General features: G+C 39.9%; 1 protein-coding gene across 1 annotated transcript in view; it reads right to left on the bottom strand.

Annotated features, from left to right (window-relative positions):
- Positions 1 to 14787: 14787 nt before the first annotated feature.
- The window catches only part of ABCB5 (ATP binding cassette subfamily B member 5), a 29839-nt gene continuing 18063 nt past the window's right edge, over positions 14788 to 26563 (bottom strand). Inside the window, 14 exon segments of the mRNA XM_057406231.1 lie at positions 14788 to 14954; positions 15458 to 15515; positions 15517 to 15552; positions 15554 to 15602; positions 16448 to 16450; positions 16560 to 16623; positions 16626 to 16757; positions 17657 to 17870; positions 19438 to 19594; positions 20107 to 20176; positions 20179 to 20237; positions 21550 to 21641; positions 24284 to 24352; positions 25458 to 25583. Coding sequence (XP_057262214.1) covers positions 14788 to 14954; positions 15458 to 15515; positions 15517 to 15552; positions 15554 to 15602; positions 16448 to 16450; positions 16560 to 16623; positions 16626 to 16757; positions 17657 to 17870; positions 19438 to 19594; positions 20107 to 20176; positions 20179 to 20237; positions 21550 to 21641; positions 24284 to 24352; positions 25458 to 25583 — 1296 coding nt within the window.

The following is a 26563-nucleotide window of genomic DNA, read 5'->3' as shown; positions in this document are numbered from 1 at the left end:
TTGACAGTATCTCACCCTCTCAATGCATAGGCATACTGACAAATAAAAGCAACAAAGGAATTGACATCAAGAATTTCTGGAGCACTGATCAGAATTAGTTATCTTTCTCAGGAAAATTACTCCTGGGGTGTAAATTCTGTCATGTAGAAAGAGATGGGTCTGGCAAATCAAGTGATCTAAAACCACAAACCCAGGGACTTCCAGAACTCGTAATTCTGCAGTTTCCTCGTGAGCTGGGAAATCTGAAGCTTGAAGATTGCTGTAGTTCCCTGGGCTGGACTTAACACACAGCCTCAAGGACTTTACGCCAAAAAGAAGAACTGTTTTTGCTAGCAGTCTGTGCCATGGAGAACCACTGGGTTACCAAGACAAAAATATTCTTGCAGTGCAGTGTCATTCCCTTGTCTCCCAACCCAGCATGTCCCAAAACAATGTGTTTTGCTACAAATGAAGTTTTACACAGGTTGAAATGTCTTAAAAAACCCCAAAACACAAACAAAACCAAACACCACCAAAGAGTCCACAGTGAGTAGGGATTGCAAAAGCATGATCTGCAGTTTATACTTTTCAAAGAGAATAGGCTACTCAGAGACTAAATTCCTTTGAGTCCTAACGGCAAGTCATCCAAGCAGCTCTTTTCCCCAGCAGCTCTGCCGTCTGTCAGGGCCTGTGCTCCAGAGTGGCAGCATGGTATCACAGCAACGTGGGATGGACACTCGTATTATCAATAATGCAGCTAAAAGTACTGTGGCGGAATAAAGCAGGGAACTGTACAAAGTATGTGTGCCAATAGGTGTCACTGTTGCGTATTTTATGTGGTATAGCGCTGGCAACTGCTACCCCACCCAGCTGTGCAGGGAAAGGTCTGTATATGCGTCCTATTTCATTCCATAGACTATGCTTTTTTATATATAAGCCTGTTTGCATGACAAAAAGCAATTCAACTGGGGCATCTGCTGATAAGCGCTTCATCAGTTAGTTAAAAATAAGTTTTAACTGTCACATATCAGTGAAAGCAGATTTTTACCATTGATCTGTTTGAATTTGCAGGCCTGGCAGAAAGCAATACCATGTACAACACAGTTGATAATCAGACTGTACAGAGATAACAGAGATGGAAGCAAGGAGCTGCAGAGCTGCAAATAGCAGCCCGCAGCTGCTCTGATGTCTCAGTTGCTGCTGAGATAACATCTGCTCACGTGCAGTGCTGTTGTGGGCACATATAGCTGAGAGCAGGACTTGGCATGGCTTTTTGGCAACCCCTGTGTCTGACTCATGCTCTAAGAGAAATACCAGAACACTCCTTTGCTAAAGCACTGGGAAAAGGAGCCTCTTCCACACTGGACACGTTGGCTGGAGACTCTGCTTTGCAGGGAGGAGGGTTTTATTCTCTTGCTAGGGGGTTGCTTTCCCTTATTTACCAGATCATTCATCCTGGCCTTCTTCTTCTGCACTGAGGCCCTGCTCATGGTCCGGCATCTCTGGATGCGTAACAGGGGAATCAAAGAAAATGTTACTATAATTAACACACCACTGCAGGGTCCCGTCCTGCCTGTGCTCTCATTCTTAGCTAATGACTCAGCCCCTCTTTTATTCCTCCTTATGGCAATCCACATGCATCAGTGCCTTCACCACAAATGGCAATGTTTTCATTAAGGACATTGAGCATATCCCTTGCTCAGTGATGCCAGGTAGAAGACAAGCAACTTTGATCCTACCAGCCTAACCAGAAAACCCAAAGAGGCTTTTTTGGCCTCCTGAATTTCTTGCATCTCATTAGAATGTCCAGTGCACATCTGTAACAGCTCACAACCAGGCTTGTCAGCACATGGTTCATTAAAAAGCCGTGGCTGCCAGCTTCTTTCGCCCTAAACACTTCTATTCACAGCATAATACAAATACTGGTCTGTGCACTGAGTACCTTCATGGGAGCTTGAGGGAAGCAAGAAATCTCATATCAGATGGTTCAGCTCTCCATGGGTGTCAGTGATGGACGTCAGTGTCTCCATGGGTTCCTCAAGAGTGGGGAAGTGGAAAATCCCCATGGATGAGACTCTGACCTGAAGAATTTGCCTTGTAGATTACACAGAAAGGTCCAACGGTTGAGAAGACACTGTTTTGTCCTCCTTCATTATTTTTTTAATTTCCTCTCCTTCCCTAACCATATAATCTCATATGATCTCAATCTATATATATATTGCACAATATATACTTAAACAAAATGGGGCTGGAGGAAATGAATATGCATTTAAGTCAGGGCTATTGTTTCCAATTCCCCTTCACTCTTCCTAATAAAAAAATCATTTCTGCTAAATTATTAGAATTTAATGCTTGGAGCATGTGAGCTACAAAACTTACGTTAGAAGCCAGAATACCTCAAATTTAAGCCACCTCAAAACCTTTGTCATCCTAATAACAAAAACTGGATGTACAGACTAAATATCATCACCTTGCCTCTTCCTCAAGAATATCAGAAATTTCCTGCATTGGGGTTCCAGAGAGTTTCTAATGAAAACATTGCTCAAGACCAGTTTTGGCTAAAAACATCTTGAATTATGACAACTTAAATATATCTGACTGTTGAAGCATTAAAAAGCACTGAGAGTTTTGTGGGCATGTATGAAGGAAGGAGGCAGAGTGGATTTTTATTTAATCTAGCAAGTTGGGTGTTAGATTTTTTTAAATAGTAAAAATTTCAAATCAGGTCATCAAACCAAATATGGATGAAAAACATAGGTGACACCTCTCCTTTCCCTTCCAGGCACAGTTTGTCCCATGAGTGAGAATGTCACAGGGGCAAGGCTTGCTTAGAAGGCCCAGAGAGGGCATGGTCAGCAGCCCTGGACCCCAGCTGTCTCCCATGGAAGAAGGGAAGTGGAAGGGGTGTCCCCTCCGTGGTGTGGGTGGTGGCTGGGCAGGTGCAGAGCAACACAGTCATCCTCATCATGCTGCAACCAGTGTTTGTGTGGCAAGTGCCGGGAGAGGCACAGCAAGGATGGGCAGCACCTGTTAGGTGCCACGGCCAGTGGTCAGGGTAGTGCTGGACAAACCAGGGGGATCAGAAGCTGTGGCTTCCTGTCATTGTCCTCCCTTCCCTCTCCCACAAATCTGCCTCCATCCATCTGCCATAAACCTTTCTTTCCCATCCTGCCTGAGAAACTGGGTGAGCATCAGTGGGGTGACCATTTGGGTGCCAGCTGCTCAGTAGGATGGAAAGGGCTCTGCAAGGTGCACAAGCTCTTCCCACTGCCAACTTCAGGTCCTGTGACCTCAGCCCAGCCTCCTCAGTGCAAAGGGGGCTTTTCAAGCACTTATTAAGCCAAAAGCTTTTCCCTGGATGAGGCAGGCACAGCTAGGGACACAGCAGTTTCATTCCATGTGTGAGATGACACCATTTGATGCACTAAAGAGCGTAACCAGAACACAAAAATTTTGATTTTCTTTTAATTAATCTTGCTTTCCTCTCCTCAGCCTTCCTTCCCCAACAGATTCCCTTTCTCACATGAGTCACTCGCCAGAGTTGCATCTCTAGTTTCTTAGAAACAGGAATGGGTGATTGGCTTTGGATGTATACTTTATTCAGTAAAAAAGGGCAGCAGAGGTTAACTATAACTATTCACAGCTGAATATGGAAAATGGTTTTAGCTGTGAGAAATTGCTGAGAAGGTTGAAGGTCTTCAACTAAACATTTCTAGAACAACAATAAAAAGATATTTTTACCTGCAGAAATTGTTTCTAATCAAGATTTTTAAAAACAAAGACAAAACTTTCAGTTTCTGCTTGAACAAAATGTTCAAATTATTTGGCTTAGCTGAAATAATGCATTTTCATTCAAATTTGAGGGAGAATGTCTTTGCAATGGCTTTTCAATTGCAATTTGCTAGGGAAGAACTTGCCATGGCAGAATTAACAGTGTCAGGTAAGACCCTGACACAGTTTTGGAAACCTTCTGCTGGCACTGATTCTGTTGTATCTAACAAAGTAACTGGTCCCACAGACACAGCTTGCCTCCTGGTTGTCTGTCTCCACAAAGCTCTCAGTGTGGTACCAGGAGTATGAAAGACCCTCATGTTTTGAAACCTGGGACTGGGTGGACAGTTTGCTTACCTCAACTGCTGCTGGATAGAGAAATCCACCATCTTGTGATCTGTGCATAATGAGACTTCTTAGAACAATATGACCTTCTGAAATCCCTACTACTAATCACCCATATGGACAGAAATCCTCTGCCTTTTGTTAGTTTCCTGTAACATCATTACCCACCACTTCTGGAGTTTGCTTACCCTTTTCATCTGTAGGACTTCTTTTTTTAAGACACTTTATTATTGTGTTTCATGTGCTTGAAAGTATTCAGGCAGGACTGAAGCTGAATGGTGCTAGTCAGCTCATAAACAGCTTGGGGAAATATGTCCCTCTCTCTTGACAGCTTTCCCATTTAATCTGAAGCAAGATAGAATAAGTGAATGTGCTGAAAGATGGAAGGTGACATGAAAGATGCATGGCTAATGTCCTTGTAGAACACCATTTACACCTCGAGCCTCATGAAATACTTCCAGAAAACACTCACATCTGACTATCATTCGATTCAACCTTTAACGGCTGCCAAGTTTTTTTGAAGGTTAAAATAGTGCAGAGTCCTGAAGAAAGATTTGAAGATGTTTCTGCTTGTGAACACTTGAAGAACATGGGTAGATGAATATGCACAAGCAGAAACATTCAAAGTGGGGGTTTTCCTGATTTATTTTTCCTAGACTGTTTTCATTTGGGTACAGGAGTCTGCCTGGCTCATCAGAAAGAAGCTGGCACATTTTAGAGGTAATTGTCTAAATAATAAATACGATAACAATTATAGTAAAGCCCCTTCTGACTTTGACTTACCATCAAACTGTATTTACATGCAGTAACTGCATCTTGATACTGGAAATTCCCAGACATTTCCAGTTCTAACAACCAATCTGGCCATCTTTATCTCCCTTCCAGTAAATGAAACACAGCAAGCCATTTTTTGTGTACCTCTGTTTCCTGGGAAATAGTATCTCAAGTAACATGGTCTTGCTATGTGGCCCTTTGCTAGTCTTGGTGAAGAATGGAGCTGCCAGGGTAGGTTAATTTCTTGCTATGTGGCAGTGTTTGCAGCTGAGATATTGACCAAAATGTGGGGCAAACTGAGAAGGAACTCTGTGCGTGTGTGTGTGTGTGTATGTGAAGAATGGTGTTTTCCATTTTGGGGAAAACAAATAGAACTACTGACGTAAAAAAATATTGTGCAGTAGTTTTAAAAAATATCCTGTTATTTACAAATCACACAACTTGTTATATGCAATATTAAAAAACACTTATCAGTGCCTGTTTTCTTTTGCTTGTGCTTTTGTTTTTGTTTTTGTCTTATTAAAAAAAACTGAGACAGATTAAATATGACTTGTGTTAGCACAAGTTTATTATAAACACATGTGAATGTTTATGGGAATGTGCCAGCCCTGGTGGCATTATGAGGGATTGTGCTTAACAGCAAAAAAGATAAAATACAATTTATATGCTCTATACTACCCATAAAGATGAAAACAAGCTAAAGAAGATATGGCAAAAGCTGAACTCAAACAAAATGTGTTTTAAATATCACCCACATAGTACAGTTCTTCACTGATGTTTGATAGTAACTATGTAATGATGACTAGGGTGGGATAAGCTGTGCTCCTGCTGTCTTGAGGTAGTTTTTAAGGACACTCTGTGTGAGGATGTTGGCCCATTGCTGGTGGCACTTCTAGGCTCCTTCTGGCACTGGCTGGTGTCTGGAGCAGCAGCAGGGCACTGCTGCCCCTGTGTGTTTCTGAGTAAAATGTGTGACTATGGAATGGCTGGGGAATGAGTAATGAAAATGAAGCCTTCACAGGGAAGCTATGCTTTTTGGAAGAGAGCAAGCCTCTGGCAAAGCAGTGAGACAAGGAGAGGTTCAAATTTGTTGTGAGAAGTGTTTTCAGAGAAATTGGTTTGGATTGTGTAGCTTTTTAAAATACCATCTCTCATGGAAGCCAGGAAGCTGTTTCTGGGGTCTGGACAGACCTGCTTCTGCTTTCATAGTGTGAGCTGTCTGGGCATTTCAGGTGCAAGAAGTTTGCTTTCCCTGGAGGTATGGTTAAAAGACCTAGACATAAAAGCTAACATGGTTTCTCTACTGGAATAAATATGCATAACTAACATCATGTGTGTAAGTGAAGTACATTGAATCAAAAGTGATGGCTTGAGTCTCTAAGCTGAAAAGAGAAATGGCATCAGCAAAGCTTGATGACTGTCAGAAGAAAAAGATTGAACTAAAATGCTGAAAGCAAATAGAATTTTCCCATGATTCACTCAAATTTTTGCTTGGATTCTTTCAAAACTTCTCATCATGAAGCAATCTTTAATGTATTTAAATAAATACAAATATATATTTTATGAATCTAAAACTATATATCCATTTAAGTATACTCACATATATTGCAAAGTGTATGCATTCGTCTCTTCCATAAATAGGGCAGATGAAACATTTTTCTCTTAGAAAAAACACATCCATAACTCTATTTGTGAGAAACAATTAAGATGCAAAACTTATTTAATAGCGGTAGATGCAGACAAATTTATCAGAATCAATATACCTTATCACATTGTGCAATTAAATGTGTAAGTGTAAAATAATTATGTCAAGGTATGATGATATTAAAAGAAAAAAGAGAGAGAAAGAAAGAAAACATTAAGACGTAACACTGAAAGAGTCCCAAAAGGACTGCCATAAATTCATGGAAAAAGTTGCTCCAGGTCTTAAAGTATGTATGAAATAAGAAATCGAAGAAAATAGTCATGTGAGTCTTCATTGGGAAACATATTTATTCCAACTAAAACTACGTTACTGAATATTAAAATGTAAATCACATTACAGATGTCTCTTCACATTGCTTTAACATCATAAAAGTGACCCATTAAAATTTAATTTTTATATTCGGTGTGGCTGATATACACTTAATTTACAGTACATAAAATACATTGGGTTTATAACCAAGAATGTTAGTGCTGTATAAAGTGATAGTTGTTTGGTTGAGTTTTTTCTGAAGCAACACACACATACTACATTGCCAGGTGTGTGTCCATATGAATAACAGATGTGAAAGTGGGAACTCTACTTACTATTTCTAGTGTGGTTTCATAAAAAAAAAGGCAATGTATGGGATTGTCAGAGACATCATTTATTTTGATTTCTGAAAATGTTAATTCCTTGTTTAAAATTCCCCTCATGCCATCCAAGTGGGGAAAAAACCCCAATGGATTCTGCTAGTTCACTCAATATTATAAGCCATTTTGGATGCGTCTGCAATCTGTACATTTCTTCTCCATCTTACACTTTCAGCATAAATAATTCGTGTTTCCTGAACATTTGTACTTCAATCTTCTTGCACTGCTAATACCTAGAGGAAGAAACTTCACCCTCCTACCTTGCAGAGGCCCTTCCTCCTCCTTGCACTCCTCAGTGCTTTTCTTGTCAGGACCTTCAAAATTATCTGCAGGACTGATAAGCTAACATAGCAATCTCTTTAAGAAAGGTCAAACACTCAGAGTGGAAGTCCACCTAATACAAATGCATAATCTGAATGGAAACTGAGACTCCTTATTTAGATTTACAGTAAGAAATACGCACTTCCCTGGTGTAGTTGACTGTATGCTCAGGCAAATATTTGGAAATAGATGAGTCATATCCTAGCATGCTTTAAAGGCAACCTGATGGATTGCTTCAGCCCTAAATGTCTGCAGCTGTGTGGTAAGTGTCCCATGGCAGTACCTCTTTCTCCTTTGTTTCCCTTTTGGTAGAATACCTTGTGTGTTCTTTGGTAATGCTGCTCATGGTGTACATACCCCGCTGAGGATACCCTTCTGCAACCAGAGCTGAACTCAAACAATTATTTCCACCAAAATAGGCATATTCAGGTCATTCTTTCAAACCTCAAGGACTATAACAAAAGGAACTATTCTAGTGGTGATTAACTGCAACGTGGTTTTGCTTTGGACAACAGGAGAGAGCAGTAGTCACAGAAGTTCATAGTGACTAGAAAGAGATGAAGATGTTACTCCTATGAAAACAACATAACATGAAAATATATATGGTCGATTCAAATAAGTCCACAAAATCTATTTGTTGAGCTAACATGACTTTAAATATCTTTCTGTGAAAACATTCAGCAAAATAAAGATTGGCGTCTTCAGGAGAGTTACAGGAAGGCTCAGCAAGTTTGCTTTGAAGCACGTAATCCTGATGTCGTTGGACAGGCTGGGGATAACTTGAGCGGATGTGTGAGCTTCCCTAAAGGCATAACAAATCATTATTTCCAGATGGAAAAGCATACTTAAGAAAATAGTTTCTGGACAATAACTGCTGATGAGCCAGGTAGGCAAATAAATGCTAAAATGGGAAGATGACTAGTAGGGTCTCAGGTAGGTAAGAGCTGCCTGCAGTCTTAGATGACAAAGAACAGCACAGGGGCTGATGGAAGCAATCCAGTGTAAATGATTCACTTACTGAGAGCAATGACCAGTCTTCTGCTGAGAAATCTTTGTTAATTTTAGAAAGTAAACCTTTTGCATCGCTATTGCTTTTGGCGCTTCCCCTCTCATCTTTGTCTGTCCTTCAGCATTAGTTCATGTGGTGCAGCATATGCTGTGTGTGCTAGGGAAGGTGCTGGAGGAAGAAAAGCAACCCAGGTAACTGGAGGATAACGGCCAGGGAGAGCTATAACCCTGGAAAATGTCAGGGCAGTAGGCAAGTTGTGGTAAGGCTTGTATATAGGGCGGATGGAATTTGATAAAGGCAAGTGGATTCTTCTACCTTTGCATGGAAAACTGTCAGTCCTGTACAAGTACCTAAGGATAAGGACTTAGCAAAGAAGTACCCCCCAAGTATATTTTACGAGAAGAAACTACATATATGCTGTTTGTGGCCTTGTTGCCAAGCTGGTTTTCTTATTCCCTAGCTACGTTGGCAGATTTTAGAAATACCTGAAGGTCTCAGACATGGAGAAGATGTATTTTACAGAAGTCATGTTTGTTCTACATACAGCAGAAAGAGGTCAAGTAATGTACTTTATCCACTGTCTTACCAGTTCATGTACAGTTTGGATATAGCTGTAGTGACTGCCAAGCCACATTTCTTCAGTATAATCCAGTCTATTTGCAAACAGAAGAGCTGGAAATACCTTGGGAAAGCTGTCACATTTCCTTCTTCAGCAAGGCTCAGCCACAGCTCCAGGTAAACTGTATGAACTCTTATGCCTTGGGTTGTTTCTCTATTAAAAAACAAAACATGAGTGACCCAGGTGGCGTGCCTGTGGCAGCAAGTGAGCCCTAAATGCAGGCACAGCTGAAGCATTGTTCTGAAAAAATGTTTATTAATGGAAGGGGAGGCACAAGCTTCATCCAGGAAAGATATTTAACCCTCGAAATCTCCATCAGCTCTAGGTTATCCACTGTCCTAGTGATACCTGTATGGTAGGATCCAGCAGATCAAGAACTGGCTTTTCTATTTACTTTTTTATTTTACCTTTCTGTTACAAGGGCAGCTGTTTTCCTAGAGCACAGTTTCACTTCAAACCCTCCAGCAATGTCAGGTGAGCAGACCTCAAGGATCCCACATAGCTTCTTACCGTTTCCCTTACTAATTAGGTGAAATTACAAACCATTAACATTTAAATAGGCCCTTGCCAAAGCATGAAAAGAATTTTCCTACAGCTCAGTATGACAAGAGCCCTTCCAGCTTTCCGTGGGCCAGACACATTACCACTTGCAAACAGAGAAGTGAAATTTCAGCGCACAATGTATGTTGATGGTAGCCAAGAAAGGACAGGTTGGGTATTGCCTGCCACAGATGACTTAGTGGAATTTTGCAAACTCTTTGAACCTTGATAAAACACAATTTGATTTTTTATTAGACTCATAAACCTAATCCAGGTACATACTCAGGTATGGGTATTTCATCTGAAAAAAATCCAATTGTCCTTTTCTTCCTGCTTGTCAAAAGAAGAAAAGCACAAGGGCTTTAGATTGCAGTTTTAATGAGGACTTTCCTTCTTGCCATGCACCCAATATTATTAAATAACTTCTTTATGAGGATACATATTTTGCAGGTTTTAGATGAATATAAATTGAAATTTTATAGGCTGCAGAGAAAAGTAGAAATTTGGGAAAAAAACCATGCGATGATAAACATGTTAATTCCTTGTTTTGCAAACAGCATTATTCCTGAATTGCTGACAGGTATTTCGAACTGAAACAGCACATCCAGGAGTGGGAAACACCCACACCCACTGGGAGTGTGCTTCAATGTTCACTCTAATAAGCGGACTATTAATTTTCCGAGGCCAAGAAGATACTTGGGTCCCGTGTCCTCTAGTTCACATTGCCCTCTAGTTCACATGCTTCTGTTAGTTACATATCCCATTTTTGGGCTTTCAGTCTGCATTAGTAATTACATTGTAACTAGACTAAAAATTGCACTGTTTTAATCAAATTTAACAGCTGTGTATAATACCACAATACAGTCAAGTGGTTAACTTCACTGGTTAAGAAACTGAGAAAAACTGTGTGAGGTAGAGCAACAATATTTATTTTGGCAAAGTTAAAGCAAGTATCCGGGCGAAGCGCTTCTTGTCTAGTCATGAACAGGCCTTTGGTGTTCCTTGACAAGCCTGGGATGATGTGTTTCCTTAGAATCATAGAATCACAGAATAGTTAGGGTTGGAAAGGACCTTAAGATTATCTAGTTACAACCCCCCTGCATGGGCAGGGACACCTCACACTAAATCATCTCACACAAGGCTTCGTCCAACCTGACCTTGAACACCGCCAGGGATGGAGCATTCACAACCTCCCTGGGCAACCCATTCCAGTGCCTCACCACCCTAACAGAAAGAATTTCTTCCTTATATCTAATCTAAACTTCCCCTGTTTAAGTTTTAACCCGTTACCCCTTGTCCTTCATATAATTTTTAGGTAGCATTTTTAGTGGAAGAATCATTGGAATTCTGCTGTAGGGAGAGACTAGATTTGGTCTGTAATAAAGTTAGATACTTTCTTAATCCAGAAGACTTTTTGTTATCAAAGATTTTAAAATGTTTTGTTATCAGTACAATGCAAATTTAAATTCAAAGTAAATGGCTCTTCTCTAACTTAAAATACCTGCCAGCAATTTAGGAATAGTGCTGTTTGCAAAACTGCAAATTAATATAATATTTATCATTACATTTTTTTTTTCCCAGATGTCTGTCCAGTGCTATCATCTACCCCAGTGTTAAAAAGATTTCCCTATGCCTGCTTGGGCAGGGGCTGGTGTACTCCAAACATGCCTACAATATGGTGAGTCACTGATGGTGTCACTGCTGATGTCACTTCACCCCTAAAACGACTGCCAGAGGGGTAGCAATGAAGGAAACACATCAGCCCAGGCTTGTCAAGGAACAGCACGTCATGACTAGACAAGAAGCACTTAGCCCAGACACTTGCTTTATGCTTTATGCTAGCACTGATCTAAGCCTCCTATGGAATTATTAAGATATGACATCCCAAAAAGAGACAGCAAAGACTTCAGAGAATGCATTCATAAGGGAATCTGGAGAAAGAATTGAGTGCTTACTTGATGGGGCCAACAAATCCTTGGCTGTTAAGATGTGTCCTCATAGGCTTTTCTTTTTTGGTAAAAGGTGATTCTTTTGATCTCTTTATCAATCTAGAGTTTGGTGCTGAAAAGGTACTTTTGACATACACTTGTTTCTGAATTTAGGTCTGTTTCTAAGCAGAGCATACCCAGTCTGCAAGCTGTATGGGCATAGCCAGCTGGGAAGGTGACTTGCACGGTCTGAAATAAACCATCTGTGCACAGCATTTGTTATTAGCACCTACAAGCTGAGCATGCTAATCTATGCGTATCTCATAGAGTCAGTAAAGTCATTCAGGTGAGGCTGTCTTTTAGCAGGCATGCAGTAGTGGGCTCTTCTGTCACTCTTAGAGATGTTATTCATGCGCTGGTTCCTTGCTCACCGTCTCTTTAATGGTAGGTAGGATGTGCTTTTGTCTGGTGCTTTCAGTGGGTCTGCAGCTGATCTTTTAAACAGGGCTGTGATACAAGTGGCTTTTAGTATGTTTGTATTGAAAGAAATCAGTAAGATACATTCATATGCGAACTTCAGTACATCAATACTATTCACTTCAATTTCCCCTTTTCACTCATGCATGAGCAGAGGCTGCTCCCGAGGCACAGCTGTCAGGCACTGCTTTTTCCCCACTTGGCTCCCGCAGCCCAGAGCAGTACATCCACGCTCCCTCCATTACCACATCACCACCTGCTCTTTTTGGCTCCAACTGAAACTCACACCTACCATCCCATAAGGACTTAACTGGTGCTGAACTCACTATGTAAACAAGGGTGAGGAACCTGACAAAAGGGATGCAAGTGTAGTCACTCTTCCTTTCATGGTAGGTAATGTTGACCTCAAAAGTGCAAATAAAGGGAAACACAAGTCACAGAACTTATTTTTCTAGGCTGACCATGCTGCAACTCTTTCCACACCTTCCAGGTCAAATACTGCATGTTTCCTCATGGCTCTTCCCTTGTGCTAGTAAATAATTCCAACTTAGTGGGAAGGAAGCATGTTTTGGTTTCTTCTCCATTATCTGTATGGATGTGAACACAGTATTTTCCAGAGATGCTCCATTAACTAGCCCCAGATGTTAGATGATTCATCATGTTACAGAGCTTTAGTTTAGTGACTGTTGTATCTTCTATGTATTTTATCCCATTTTTACTTAATATTGTTTCTGTAACAGACCATAGTGAGTTGTAATGGTACAAAGATACATCATCACTATTGTAATGAAAAACACATATACATCTAACCCAAAAGTACAAATTAACTCTTTGCCAAAAAGATTTCTGAATTTAGAAGGAAGGTCTACTTTCAAAGCTGAGAATCAAACTTGTAATTTTAACTCCAGTGCAGAAATAAAATAGGGAAAAAAGAATTATTTGGAGCCCATGCTGGATAATTGGGAATGTATTAAGGGCAGCAGCTCCCGTAGTTATCTGCCTATCAGGAGAAAGTGATCACACAAGAGGGGTTTCTGAATGAGTGGCAACTCCTCCTGTAACAGTCCCTGAGAAAAACCCATGTGAGGCAGAGTGACTGTATTTATTTTGGCAAATCTGAGACTAGAATTTGTTTTGTTTTGTGTGTTTTATTCCCTTCATGGATCCAGATGCCAGAAGACAACTGAAATGAGCAAAGGAGATACTCATTACTGTAAGTTCTGTCTGCTACAATTGAGAACAGCTATCTGGAAATTATAAAGTACTGCAGGTTGCTCCAGGCCATAAATCCTAACCCAAAGTCACGTGCAAAGCCTTGGAAAATTAAAATGCTGCAATTCGGTCTAAGCAGTCAAAAAAACTCCACCCCAGCTGCTGAGTCACTCTGACTATACAGTACATCCTGTTGAAGAATATACTGCAGCACCCTGTGGAATATATCAGAGGAACAGCCAATTATTAAAGCACATGTGTAAATGAGTTTTGCCAACTCTTCAAACAAGCTTTAGAATTATTCATAGAATCATCTGGGATGGAAAAGACCTTTAAGATCATCAAATCCAACTGTTAACCTAACACTACCAAGTCCACCACTAAATGCCATGTCTATTCAAAATAAAGGATCTCATACTGAAAACCTCATTTTTAAAAAAAATGAAAAGCTATTTATGTGGCTGACTTGAGTCCATTTCAAAAGAAGCTATCCTAGTTCCCCTGCAAGACTTTGGAAATTACCCTGATGGATGCAAAGAACAATTAAACTGTTAGATCAGCAACTGATTAAAAAAACCAAACCCAACTAATGCTAGCTCATGTGTTAGTTTATATGAAAAGATTGTAATTATTACAATTATTGTCTGACAGAATATTGACTTCCAAGAAATATGTGAAGCACAAGCAGTGAGGCACTGTCCAAGGAAGTTGTGAATAGTGCATCCCTGGCAGTGCTCAAGGCCAGGCTGGACAGGGCCTTGAACAGCCTGGTCTAGTGTAAGGTATCCTTGCCCATTGCAGAGGGATTGGAACTAGATGAACTTTCAACCCTAACTCATTAATATTAGAAATATATCATAAAGTGGGGGAAACCAAAACCAACCAAAAAAACACACAACAAACACATCCAGCACCTTCTTTCTGCATTTTTTACAAGTGTCTTTATTTGGAATCCCAGCAGTCATCAAGAGTTGTCAGTCACTTTTAATTAAGGATTTACAGATGTATCTGGCTGGTGAAGAAACCCAAGTGGCAAGCACAAGCACCAGCTCACTGTTCATCCATGATGCTTAACCACTGTCGTAACTCTGATACTGTTTTGCAATAGGGTACTTGGCATGGATCAGAGAGAGGGTGACCCACCCAAGCCATGGCATGGATAAGGCTACTCCAGGTCTGGCTCCCTCCAGATCACACAATCCCATCAACTGCCCAGTAAGTTCAGCCCCTAGGACTCCCCCGTGTACCTTCCTTGACCCACCCAAGGGCACGCACTGCATATCCCCATGGGGGGTTGGGTCAAGGGCTATGCTGGGTACAATAACCAGGCTGCAACACATGGTGCCTGCTCTATCAGCACAGACACAACCAACATTAATTCTCTGTAAGCTTTTCATGTCTTCCCAGGGAAAACATTTTTAAAAATCTTCAAACATTATTAATTAGACTTTTGTGCATTTACAAGGGCATTTACACATTTACAAGTGTCCTTCCTTTTCCAGTAACTGGCTGTGGGTGCCCTGCTCAACCACTCTGCCATTCTGGATCACTGCAATGATGTCTGCAGTCTGTACGGTCGTCAGGCGCTGAGCAATGACGATGCAGGTTCGACCTTGCCGGGCGATATCCAGAGCTTTCTGAACAACTTGCACACAGATGTTGTGAAAATGCTGTTAGCACATAGATAGCCTTCACTTGTCATAGGAACCACACTTTATTTCTTACTCTTTGTTAGCACCTGAATGTATCTCCACAGATCTACAAGTCAGTGCATACGTGAGACCCTTACTCAACAGGATTTATCACTGAGACTGACCGAATAAGCATGAGATATTCAGAAGTGGGTTCTTGGGCGTCCAGTCTAGGTCAGAACACAAATACAGTATTTACCACCAAATACAGCCAATAGGAAGAATGCTGAGGAGTATCAGCTCCACACAGTGTTTTCTACTTAAAGTTTTGAGGGGTTCTACTTGTTTGCAGGTATGCATAGTTTCCTAGTGGTGTTCAATTCACAGCTTGCAGCTTGAAAAGCTACAGTGATGTTGTTTCACAGCTGAATATTTTTGCATTGATTTTATTCTACAGAAAGCAACTAGCCATGTACATAGATATAGATATATATTTCCATTAATAATTATTACTCACCTTTTCACTTTGTGTCAAGAGCAAAGGTAGCTTCATCCAGAAGCAAAATTGCAGGATTACAGAAACAGAGCATGGGCAATTGCTATTCTTTGCTTTTTGTCCCTCAGAAAGTTGTGTTCCTTTCTCACCCACAGGGTTATTATATCTCTGAATGTTAAAAATTCAAAAAAGAAGGCCTGTGAATAATCTTTGAGAAGGAAGATAAGAAAAGTTTTATGTGTGGTTACAAGAATGATTAGTTATTTCCATCTTGAAAGAGGAGAATAGTGCAAGTTTTAATGAAGCTAAGGTTTTATAAACAACTTTAGCATGAACAGTTATATGTACAACCACACATATTTATACCTGGCCTGAAAATGTACTTCTCCAAAGACTGGATTAGGTCTTGAATAAGTACCACCAGGGATACAGCACTGAGGTGTCCACACACATCTGGCCTATCATAAGTATATAGTCATAAGAGTAACTAGAGATTTCATGATTACTGACATGCACAGGAAGAAACTGATCCTGCAATACTTGGGAATAAAGTCATCAACGAAGATTAAATATTTTTCAGCATCATTACATCATTTTCGAGTTACACAGAACTACAGCAAAAACAATTGTAGCTTTTTCCTTGTTAGAACCAAATTCTTGGCAGGCATGAAGGTGAAATGCCATGTCATTTGCTTTTGATCTATTGCCCCTTCATATTTGTTGAGAAAAACTTTCTGTTCCTGCCCATCCAATTAGAAATAGAGCATTTAGTTTTACTGAATTATTTTAGAAAAAAAAAAACAAATAAACTGTCTTTCTTGGAGGAACTTGGGAAGTTTCTGTTCTCAAAGGAAAAAAATATATAAAATAAGAGGACTTGTATATAAAGTGTCCTCTTACTTCCTCCCCTCATATTCTGCTGTCACCACTATATTAATTGGAACAATCACTTTTTTTGAACATACTAAGAAGGTTTTTAAGCTTTAAACACACATTTTTAAAACTCTATACTTCCTCCTATGAAGGGAAACAAAGATGTCAAATTTCATCTACTTAAGTTAGCATTACTTGAATTTCTCCACATGATTCCAAACATCTAATCTCATTGTAAAGAGAAGATCACCATCTCATTCTTTCAATGAAGCTATGAATATTTGCTGTTTTAGCTGCTTCTTCAACTTCGTCCTAACCACCCTACTGTTGTCTCCATATTGAATGTTTTCAGCAATGCTGCAGTCAAACAAAATGTGCCCCTGTGACACCAGGCCCAGTCTGGACCTCAGCCATTGTATATGAAAAGATCTGGTATCGAATCCATCTGCTATGCAGAAAAAACATCAGAAAAAATGATGCAAAGTTGACTAGGGAGCTTATCCACAGACACTTGCTGTAAACAGGAAACACGAATTGTAAGAGGAAGCCTATCATATGTTAGATTCCCAGCTGAAACCAAGTAAATTTTGCATGCAAAATGGAAAAGAACCAACAGTATAGATGAAATATTTCCTTTCATTAGTTTTTAATTTTGTATGTGTGTTTGCTTCCATTTTCCAGCAGACAGAAGCAGAGGGCAGATCACAGGCTCTTCCTGCAGACCTTCCAGCCCTAATCACCACAAGAAGCACAGTGAACCTCATGGGAAAGCCTATCCTTAAGAAGCTTTAACACACCCAAAATATTTTCAGCTGTAGGCCTTTAACTCAAAACTGCCAAGGAGGCTTCTTTGGACTTTCTATACCCATTAGCAGGGATTGAATCAAAAGCCCATTGCTAACTTCTGACAGTGTTGCAGCAGCATCCCTGTAGGGTTATATTTGTGCTATGTGAAACATGTAGCTATGTCCCTAGCATGTGAATTCACAAGGACATGAAGACTTACACATCGACAAGCAAGTTACTTGAATGTTATGCCCCTATGTGACCAGAGTGAGCAGCTTTGGGGAGCAACAGTCTGACACAGTCATTCTCTTCCCCAGTGAGATCTGTGCCTTGAGCCAGCATGCTGTGCCAACATAGGTGCCAATGCTGGTACGTCTGGTGAGTTCACAGGGCAAGCAAGGAGAGGGGTCTTGAGGTTGTCTACAGCTCCACTAGAGCCACCATCTCAGTAACATGCACATCTGAAAAAGGCATCTTAACAGAGATATTGCCAGGACTGCTTAAAGCATCTGAAACCTTGGAAGATAAAGATTCTGTAGATATAATTGTGTTAATAGCCACACATGTCTAGCTTTACCGCTTGTCCTTCCACAGGGTTATAAAATCTCTCTAAGAGCTGAATACATGTGCTTTTGCCACAGCTGCTACTTCCTACTAATGCCAGAGTCTGTCCTTTGTTATCCTTCACACTGAATCCTTGCAAGACTTGAACTTCTGGCCTTGCTGGGTATACAAAATGGACATTCCTGAATTCAATGTTGCCTTCAAAATTCCTCTGAAAAGTAATGGAGAGTTCACATATTCGTACTAGCACTTATTAGTTTTAACTATAATAAGATTTCGTTATTAAGGTGAGAGAACTGACAAGAAAGTTTGGGAGTGTGTTTTCAAAACTGCTTTTTAAGTTCTTTTAAATTACATATTGTATTGAGCACAGTATTATTTATGGGATGATCTTCAGATGGAAGTCGCTAGGTCCTTCTGCAGAAAAAGTTTTCTGCATCTCTTGTATCTATTTTTCACTTCACCTTTGAAAAGAATATCTTTAGGCAAATAAGCAATGTTAATATTCATAATTTCTGACATATAATTGAGGCACTTCTACTCTCAATCTATATTGATATAGACCAATAACAATCTAACATTTGCCTTCCTGATCTCACACTGCAGGTAGCACAATTGGAATGAATGGAACACAAGGTCAAGACCAGCTATTAAGATAGAGCTAAATAAATTCTTTGGTAAGTAATTTGCAGGCATGTAGGACAAGCTGTGTTTTAAAAATCAGTGATAATTGTTAATTAGCCATTCTAGCCAGGCTGACTTCTAAGCACAAGTGGAAGAAAGGGGTTACATATTAAGGCTATTGTCTCTTCCCTGGTGTTTGGGCTAAGAGCCAGCCCTATGTACATACTAGCAACACTGCTGCTACAGTGCTCTCACAGTAGCTGACAATCCAATTTAATGGGCTCAAACCTTTGCTTTGCTGAAGTCTCAGGCATCACTGGTATTAAAGTACAATCCATACTAGAAATATTTTAATTTAAGTCCTAATTTACTGGGTACCTTCTGCTAAGTTTTTCAACCTCTGTTCCAGAGGACCCTGGTTCAAGAAGATATGTAAGTATGTTCATAACTTTAAAGGCTGAAAATCCTGTGAATAAGCTTAAAGTATTCTATGATTCTATGGAACTGGATTATGGCTTCCTGAGTAGGCACTACCATCTAAAACCTACACAGAAAGTTAATTTTAAAGTAAGACGGATGTGCAAATGTAATCCTTTCACACCAGGTAAACTGAAAGCATTTCATGCAGAAATTTGGCAAATACTGAGGTGAGTTTCCTTAATGACAATTTTGGTGTAACGTGTTTTTTGTCATTTTTTTTTTTTGAGTGTGTTTTTTTTTTATCTTGTTCTTGGTTTTCATATTGCTGTTGTCCCCACTCTCTCCAACTTTAGAGCAAAATAGATTATTCATTAAGTTAGTTTTAACTTCACAAGAGCATATTTTTACTTGTTAATAATATGGTCCATTAAAAAACCAAAAAACATTCATGAGTCAGTACTACTACTTTATATGATGTCTATCTTTTGTGATACCCTAATATGAATACAATTGCAGACAATAAATATTACTAAATCAATTTTTTTCAATATTTTTCTTGGGAAAAAAAACCAAACCAACAAAAATCCCACAAAAAAGCAGCCAAAAACCAAGCCACAAAACAAAACCATCCCAAAACAAACAAAACCAAACCCTCAAGCCCCACCACCAAAACACATTCCCCCCCCCAAAAAAAAAACAAACCAAAACCCTCAAGCCAAAACACCCATCCTTACCAGTTTTTCACCTTCTTCACTGTAACTGTCCATTAGAGATTTTCTGTCCAAATGTTTAAAAATTCTTTGGGTTGGCAATTTAGCTTTGCCATAATCTGATGCTAGGGAAGTAGACTGACCAATGTTTATAGCTGCAGACATGATGGAAGAGTAGCCTCTAAAAAACAAAAGACAAAGCATCATTAGTTTCAGATAGGACAATGAACTGTTTTCCTCTTGTGCAAAACAAACCTTCAGAGTGAATGTTTTTAGCATCTTTAGATTATGACATTTCTAGAGCTCCTCACCCCCCAAAATGTCATCCAGTATTAGTAAGTTCTAGTTGTTCCTAGAACTACTTTATAGATGAGCAGTGGTGTCACACCACTTCTCTATGTAACACCCTCTGCCTGGAAGAAACATTAAATAGCAAATACTTCTACAGAGTAGGTGTGCTGAACTTGCTGCTCACTCCAGCTTCTCCACTGCCCATGCATTTGCTGTTTTACTGCCCAAATAAGCACCTTTCCCAAAAGAACCCTTCAGGCCAAACCACACTCCCAACCAGACAGAATTCCTGGATCTATATGCCCCGTTACCTCTGTAAAATGAGGAAACTGCATGCATTGAACTCACTATCCTACCCACCATTTATATATATATTTTTTTCATTTTATAAAGTATACTCACACAAATACATGTTCAAAGTCACTCAGACAATGGGCAGTGAGTCATGTCCCAAATCTGAAGATGGCTACTAGTCTGCAGACTGAGCCACTCCATAGGTAAATCCATATAAAGTAGCTTTTTTCAGAGCATCTCTGATAAAAGAAGAGACTTCTCATAAATAACTTGTAAAACAGAAACAAGAGACACCGGCCAGGGGGTGGCCAAATTTCTGGATTGAAGTTCTCATACAACACAGCTCACCCACCAAAAATACAACAGATCAACCCAGAACACAGGCAAACCCACAAGCAACACCACCCAGCCCGTAAAAGCCCACCACACTGTGACATGGAACTGCCCTGAAGACAGAAAGCAATGGGATTCTTCGTTCTCAGCTATGCTTGCCTGAATCCCTTCCTTTGCTTTTCCATAGCAGGGCCAGTCACTAGAGCAGTGCTTTTGTGTTTTTTTTTATTTGTTTGTTTACTTACCACATATGACCCATTTTAATTAGAAAGCAACAGGCTCCAGTCCAGCCTAAGAGCTGCCTGTGGGCATTTGCCAGTTCTTCCCATCCAAGCAGAGACCTCTTGTCCCAGTTCAGAGCAGGGACATACTGCTGGGTACCCCTGCAGAGATTCAGACTAAGCCTCTATTTCTCAATCTGTGCTCGTGGAGAAGTTTCATTTTGTGCACACTTAATCAGAGTCTGGAAGACTCTCTGCCCTCATGGTTTATGGTGCTCTCTGAGGAAATAGGAACACCTTTCTAGTCCAAGCTGTAAATCAGAGACCTTTGACAGTCCTGCCTATATCTGGGGTATTACCAGTTCATCAGACACTGAATTTTAACACTGTTTTGGCCAAGGACAGATTATGCAATACACTATTTTCAATTCCTTCTTTTACATTAGTTACATTGAAGCAGGAAACAAATTACATTTGGGGCTGTTCTGTTCAAATAAAATGGAGTTACAAAAATCCAGCACCCTTGATGATTTGAATGTGTTTCAGTGAAGACAAGTCAGTGGAATGTAGCAGGTCAAACATGGGAAACACACAAACTTCTTTCAAGGTTTCAAAGTCATGAGAGGAATAAACTGATTTATGTTACAAAGGGCGTGGTATGGGAGTTAGCTAGTATCAATGAACTCTACTGGAGTGAACGTATGTACTATACCCTAGGCACACAAACCCAAAATATTGTCTTTACACATATGCAGAGAATGCAGTTTATAAGGTGCTTGCATAATGAAAAGGCAAATCTTGTAAATGTTGTTTCACTCCGCATTTAAGAACGTATATTGAAATATACCAAGTGAACAAATTTCTAAACTATGTAAACAATTGCTGATACCCTTCCCAATCTTTTGGATGTTGGATAGTTTGCAAGAAATGTATTTACAATAAATCTGAAAGGCCAAAATGTACAAAGAAAGAACTATTAAAGAAAAAAACATCCCACCTATATGGACCATTCAAACTGGCAACGCATCTTTCATAAAATACTTCTTTGGTCCGTGAAGTTCTTATGTTTTCAACTGTTTCCGTTGAAATCTAAATTGGAACATAAAACAAACAGGAGGCAATCCCTTACAACTGCAATCTATAACATACCTCCTAAACACTCAAATCTCTTTTCTAGCATTTATTATTTTAGCTCAGAATGTGCTTGCTTTAAAGAAGAGCCGGAGGTCTATCGCCAGTGAAGGGAACCTCACAATAATGAAATTATTCACCCCATGGTCAGAAGACAAGGCTGGGCTGAAGCCAAAAATACAGTTGAGTTCAGAACCTTGGGCTAGCACGCAGCAAGTGTCAGCAGTCCCCACCCAAACCTGTGGGCTGTGATCTCAATGAATTAAACCTCTAATAAAATAGGATCAAACCCCAGTCGTTCGGACAGTTTGCACTTTTACATGGACTACTTCTGTCTCCTGGAAGAGTGCTATCAGTTAAATAAAGGCAGTACCCTCAAAACCTTCAGCACATTAGTGGTTTGGCATTCCATCATAAAATGCAGTGTCAGGGCTTGGTGGCTCAGCTCTGGAACACTTCGGGCCCCAACATAGATCAGTGCAGAGCTATGCTGCTCACCCTAGGCATGAGGCGCACCAGTGCTGCGGCTACTGCTGTTACAGCTATCCCTGCTCAGAAATTTCTATGCGGGCTTTCAAATGCATTTTTATAGCCTAATTTACAGATGGTTTGTGTTATCTATGTTTTGCTTTTCTTGGGGATGTGTAAACATTCCCTTCATCCCCCACTCTGTCCTGAAATCTCCCCCCTTCATCTATCTTGGATAATTGAGTCAGTTGTAACGTAGCTACAATGTTATCCTTAAAAGTGATCTCACACCAGGTTAAAGCAGTCTAAACAGTTGGTCATGACAGCTACTTAATGAAATATGTATCTGGGACTTTTCACGCGATAGAAGGCATAGAAGACTGTCACAGTAGAGCAGGTTGGCAATTGGGTACCCAGCATTAGGTAAAAGGGGCTTGAAGATGCTTAGTTCCAACCCCCATGCCATGGGCAGGGACACCTTCCACTAGACCAGGTCGCCCCAAGCCCCATCGAACCTGGCCTTGAACACTGCCACAGATGCAGCAGCCACAGCTTCTCTGGGCAGTCTGTGCTAGTGCCTCATTCGTTGACTTGTCCCATTAACGCTGCTGGAAGCTATTCATCCTCAGGTTCTCACAGTGCTGCACCTGGGGTTTGGCTCTCCGAATAAAACCCTGCATTTGACCACCCTGAAGAAATGCTTTATCTCTGTGGGATAATGAGCAGGAAAGATGAACTCATACTGAAGAAATAACTGTCTCCTCCAGCCTGTGTAACATTTCCATAAAAAAATTTTAAAATGAGAGATGATTAGCATCCAGCACCAGGGTGAGCTCTGATCTGCAGAAAAAAAAAGCTGAAAACAGCCCTGTGGAAACAGTTCATCTTCCAAAATTTGGCTGGACAAAAATCCTTGGGCGGGAAGCAAAAAATTCTTCTCTATTTTGCCAAAGACCTTCCTGCCATGAAAAATAGTAATAATTAAACAAATGACAAAGTGAATTGTTGTTGAATGTTTTAGGGGCTGCACATGAATACGGATTTGGAAACTTCAGCCAGTGCAGCATGAGGTATGGTACTTACTTATTGACACTCTGTAGTGCTCCAGACAGCACAGTAGCTTTGGAAACCAGTTTGTGCCCTTAGCTGGCTTTTGTAGTGAGGGAACCCTGTGCATCCCTTCTTTCTACTGCCCTGATAAGGTGATACAGTTCAATGCCACTGAAGCAAACTGGAACTTTACAAGATGAAAACAACTAAGTTTTGTCAAAGACTATTTTCTCACTACACATCCATAAGGAAGGAGGACAGGAGAGAGAAACAAAAGTCTCTATCTATGGAGACTGAAAAATGTAGAGATTTAAAGGGTTTTGTTGTACAGATTTGAAGGAAACAAAGACATCTTAAAACAAACTAGTAAACTTTTCCCCAGCAAGCCCTGCAGTGATTTCCCTCTTGCCCTCCAGGAGAAGGGAAGAAACAGAGACATTTGGCAGACTGTGGGGACCTCTGATGAGGTGAGCAGTAGGAAGAATTGTGTAAAATTTGCCATACTTTCCTGTGAATGTCCAGTGTCCACCTGTCCCGTATCAGTTCCTGAGCCATTCCCTCCCTTGGCCATCATCTGCCCTGGTGATCCTTATTAATGTTGGGCAATTTCTCACTGTTTGGTCTGCTCGCGTGAGAAGCATAACTGCCAGGGATAGGAAGAAGCATTCTCTTTATTAAGATTGGTAAGGGTCTGCATCATCTGCGCAAGCCACCTTTTCATAGTGCTCAGGTGACACCCACCATAAGGCGTAAAAACCTGGGGTCCACTGATTCTGGTCCCCAGCACATATGCAGATTCCATTTTGCATGATGAAGTGGTCTATGCTTATTATATACTTCGCTTAAAGACTTGCACAGACAGAAATGAAAGGTATGTGAACATCTGCTGGATTTTTGATAGCTGTCATAAACTATCAGCTGGAAGACCATTTCCAAGATGTCAACAGCATACTATCTAAATGTATCTTCCAGTTTGTGAGGCAGATTCACTACCTTGTGTAATCTCAGTATTCCTTACCAGTTGCAATCAATATTTCTAAGAAAAAAAAATGTAAAAAATATACAAATGAGAGTCAGCATACCCCTTTGACTTGGGAAGCTTCTGTAGCAAGCCAAGTTAACAGAACACCAACAGCATTTTTCTGATCATCCTACCATCAAGAAAAGGCATCAATTTTTGTTTCAAAAAATTACATGTTCTTACCATATTTCAGATTTATCAGGATTAATAATAAAGTTAACATTTCCAGCTCAGATAGTATATGAGGAAAAGGAAGTACAAGTCATGTGGCTAACTGCATTATTTTTCCTTTGCAGTCAGCATCTTCCAAGATGAGAAAGCTTAAAAAGAGGAAGCTTAAAAAACATTATTCTATTGTGAACACCTAATTGTTTACAATCAAAGCGTTATGAGCTGTGATGTTTTTATGTATGTGTCTATTTAGAAACTTTTATTACAAACCCCTTTTACTCAGTCCTTTCTTGGGCCTGAAGAAATTAGCTATTCTCTTCTTAAATGCTAATTATTCCATTAACTATAGAAGAGCAATTGCTCATCTATATTTGTATGTACATACAGAAAGTGAAGCTCTTTTACCTCCAAAGGCTATGGCAAGGGTTTTTTAATCACTAATTTATCATCTCAGATGTTTCTGTGAAGACACAGGTTCTTGTCCCCAGTGGGTCTGTGCGGTGCCAAGTTCTGCATTCTCAAAGCTTCTATGCAAGTGACATGAATTTGCACAAATTAATAGGAAAGGTTTAATATATTAACATTATTCTTTTCATGGGTGATTCTTGATCCAATAGGGTAATGTGATTTTTTTCCAGTAGACAAATTATTACATTGTCTATTTATTATGGATTGTAGTATGCAGACTGAAATATAAATAACTAAACAGATCAGACTTAAATCTATGTATTACATACTTGCATCATGACCACCCAAGAAAGGGGATGTAAAATATTTTTTGGTCATCCTTGCATACACAGACTGTGTGCATATTAGCACGCCAGAAATATAAATGTTTGCAACAACACGTTTTCAAAATAAAACTATTTGCAGCAGCAGCACTGAGTCAAAGTGTACATGGATTAAAAGATATTCAGAAAAGTTATACTTTTTCCTATTCTAGTGGTAAAAGAGACATGGTTTTGTTTTCTTTTCTCCAGACCACACCATTAAAACCCTATGTGTACCTTGTAACAGTCTGCAAAAACCACCTGGCTCTCCTGATACCCTTGCATAATTTATACCTGCTGAAGTAATGCTTTGAAGGACAAACAGTGCAGTCTCATTGTAAGTATTTCCCCAGACTTCCCAAACATGAATCCCTGGTGGAGAAAAGAGTCAGATTTTCTCATCTGATGCTTTAACTCCGTTTATAACGCACCACAACAAAATCAATGACACCAAAAAGTCTCCTACAACTCCCTTTGCATAGGTAAGTTGGGAAAAGCACCATTCATGTTACTGGAACTCAAAACTCTCTTTTTCCACAGAAAGGAAGCAACATGGCAAAGGCAGCATAAGTTTTGTGCAATGGCTTATTCATATGCCACAGCAGCATTAGAAGATAAATCAGCCTATCTAGTCATTGGCCTCCCTACTCTGACTGCTACCAGGGACATTCACTCAGTCATACCAATGAGTTTTATGATGTGGACATCAGTGTGCAGTAACTGTTTCCTGCAATCTGTGAAGCAGTTATAAAAGGACAACAGACGATGGAGTTCACTTGATGGTATGCAAAACACTCTCTGCTATGTAAAGAGTCTGGTTTGCACTTACTTTGGCAAGAGCCTATAGACTATCAGTGAGGAATGCCAGTCTTAACTGTGGCTTTTAAGGCCAGACCCTGAAACTTTTATTTCAACCATGCTGAATCCACATTGCCTTCAGTGACTTCTTTAAACCAACAACAAATATGGACATATGTCTTTATATAAACACATGTATAAACCCCACATATCTTGCGATGAACTCTGTCACTCCACTGTGTTTTTGTAAGCTCTGATTAGTGTTTTGCTTCTCAGACTGCACTGATATAAGATATAGTTACCTCAATACTAATTTCAGTATAGATCAACAGCTACATTTTATTTCACATTTAAACTGACCATCAGTGAAGGTGGCAAATTCTGTATTTCCCTTGAGCCATACTTGAAACTCATAGCTCACTGTGCATTACTACTGAAGTGAAAGGCAGGATTTTTCACTTAGCTTTTAATACATTAAAATAACTATTAGATAAATGAAAACCTACACTTAATATTGTACAGTAATTTTTCTTAAGTGCTATTGCACCTTTTCATGGTGACCGGTAGCTTCAATAACATGACTCATACCTTATCAAGAGCGG

This window comes from Pezoporus wallicus, unplaced genomic scaffold (assembly GCF_028554395.1).
Source record: "Pezoporus wallicus isolate ANWC-B61680 ecotype Strahan unplaced genomic scaffold, APGP_CSIRO_Pwel_v1 contig_5879, whole genome shotgun sequence".
In the NCBI taxonomy this organism is placed as follows: Eukaryota; Metazoa; Chordata; class Aves; order Psittaciformes; family Psittacidae; genus Pezoporus; species Pezoporus wallicus.
This window is presented reverse-complemented; position numbering and strand designations above follow the sequence as displayed.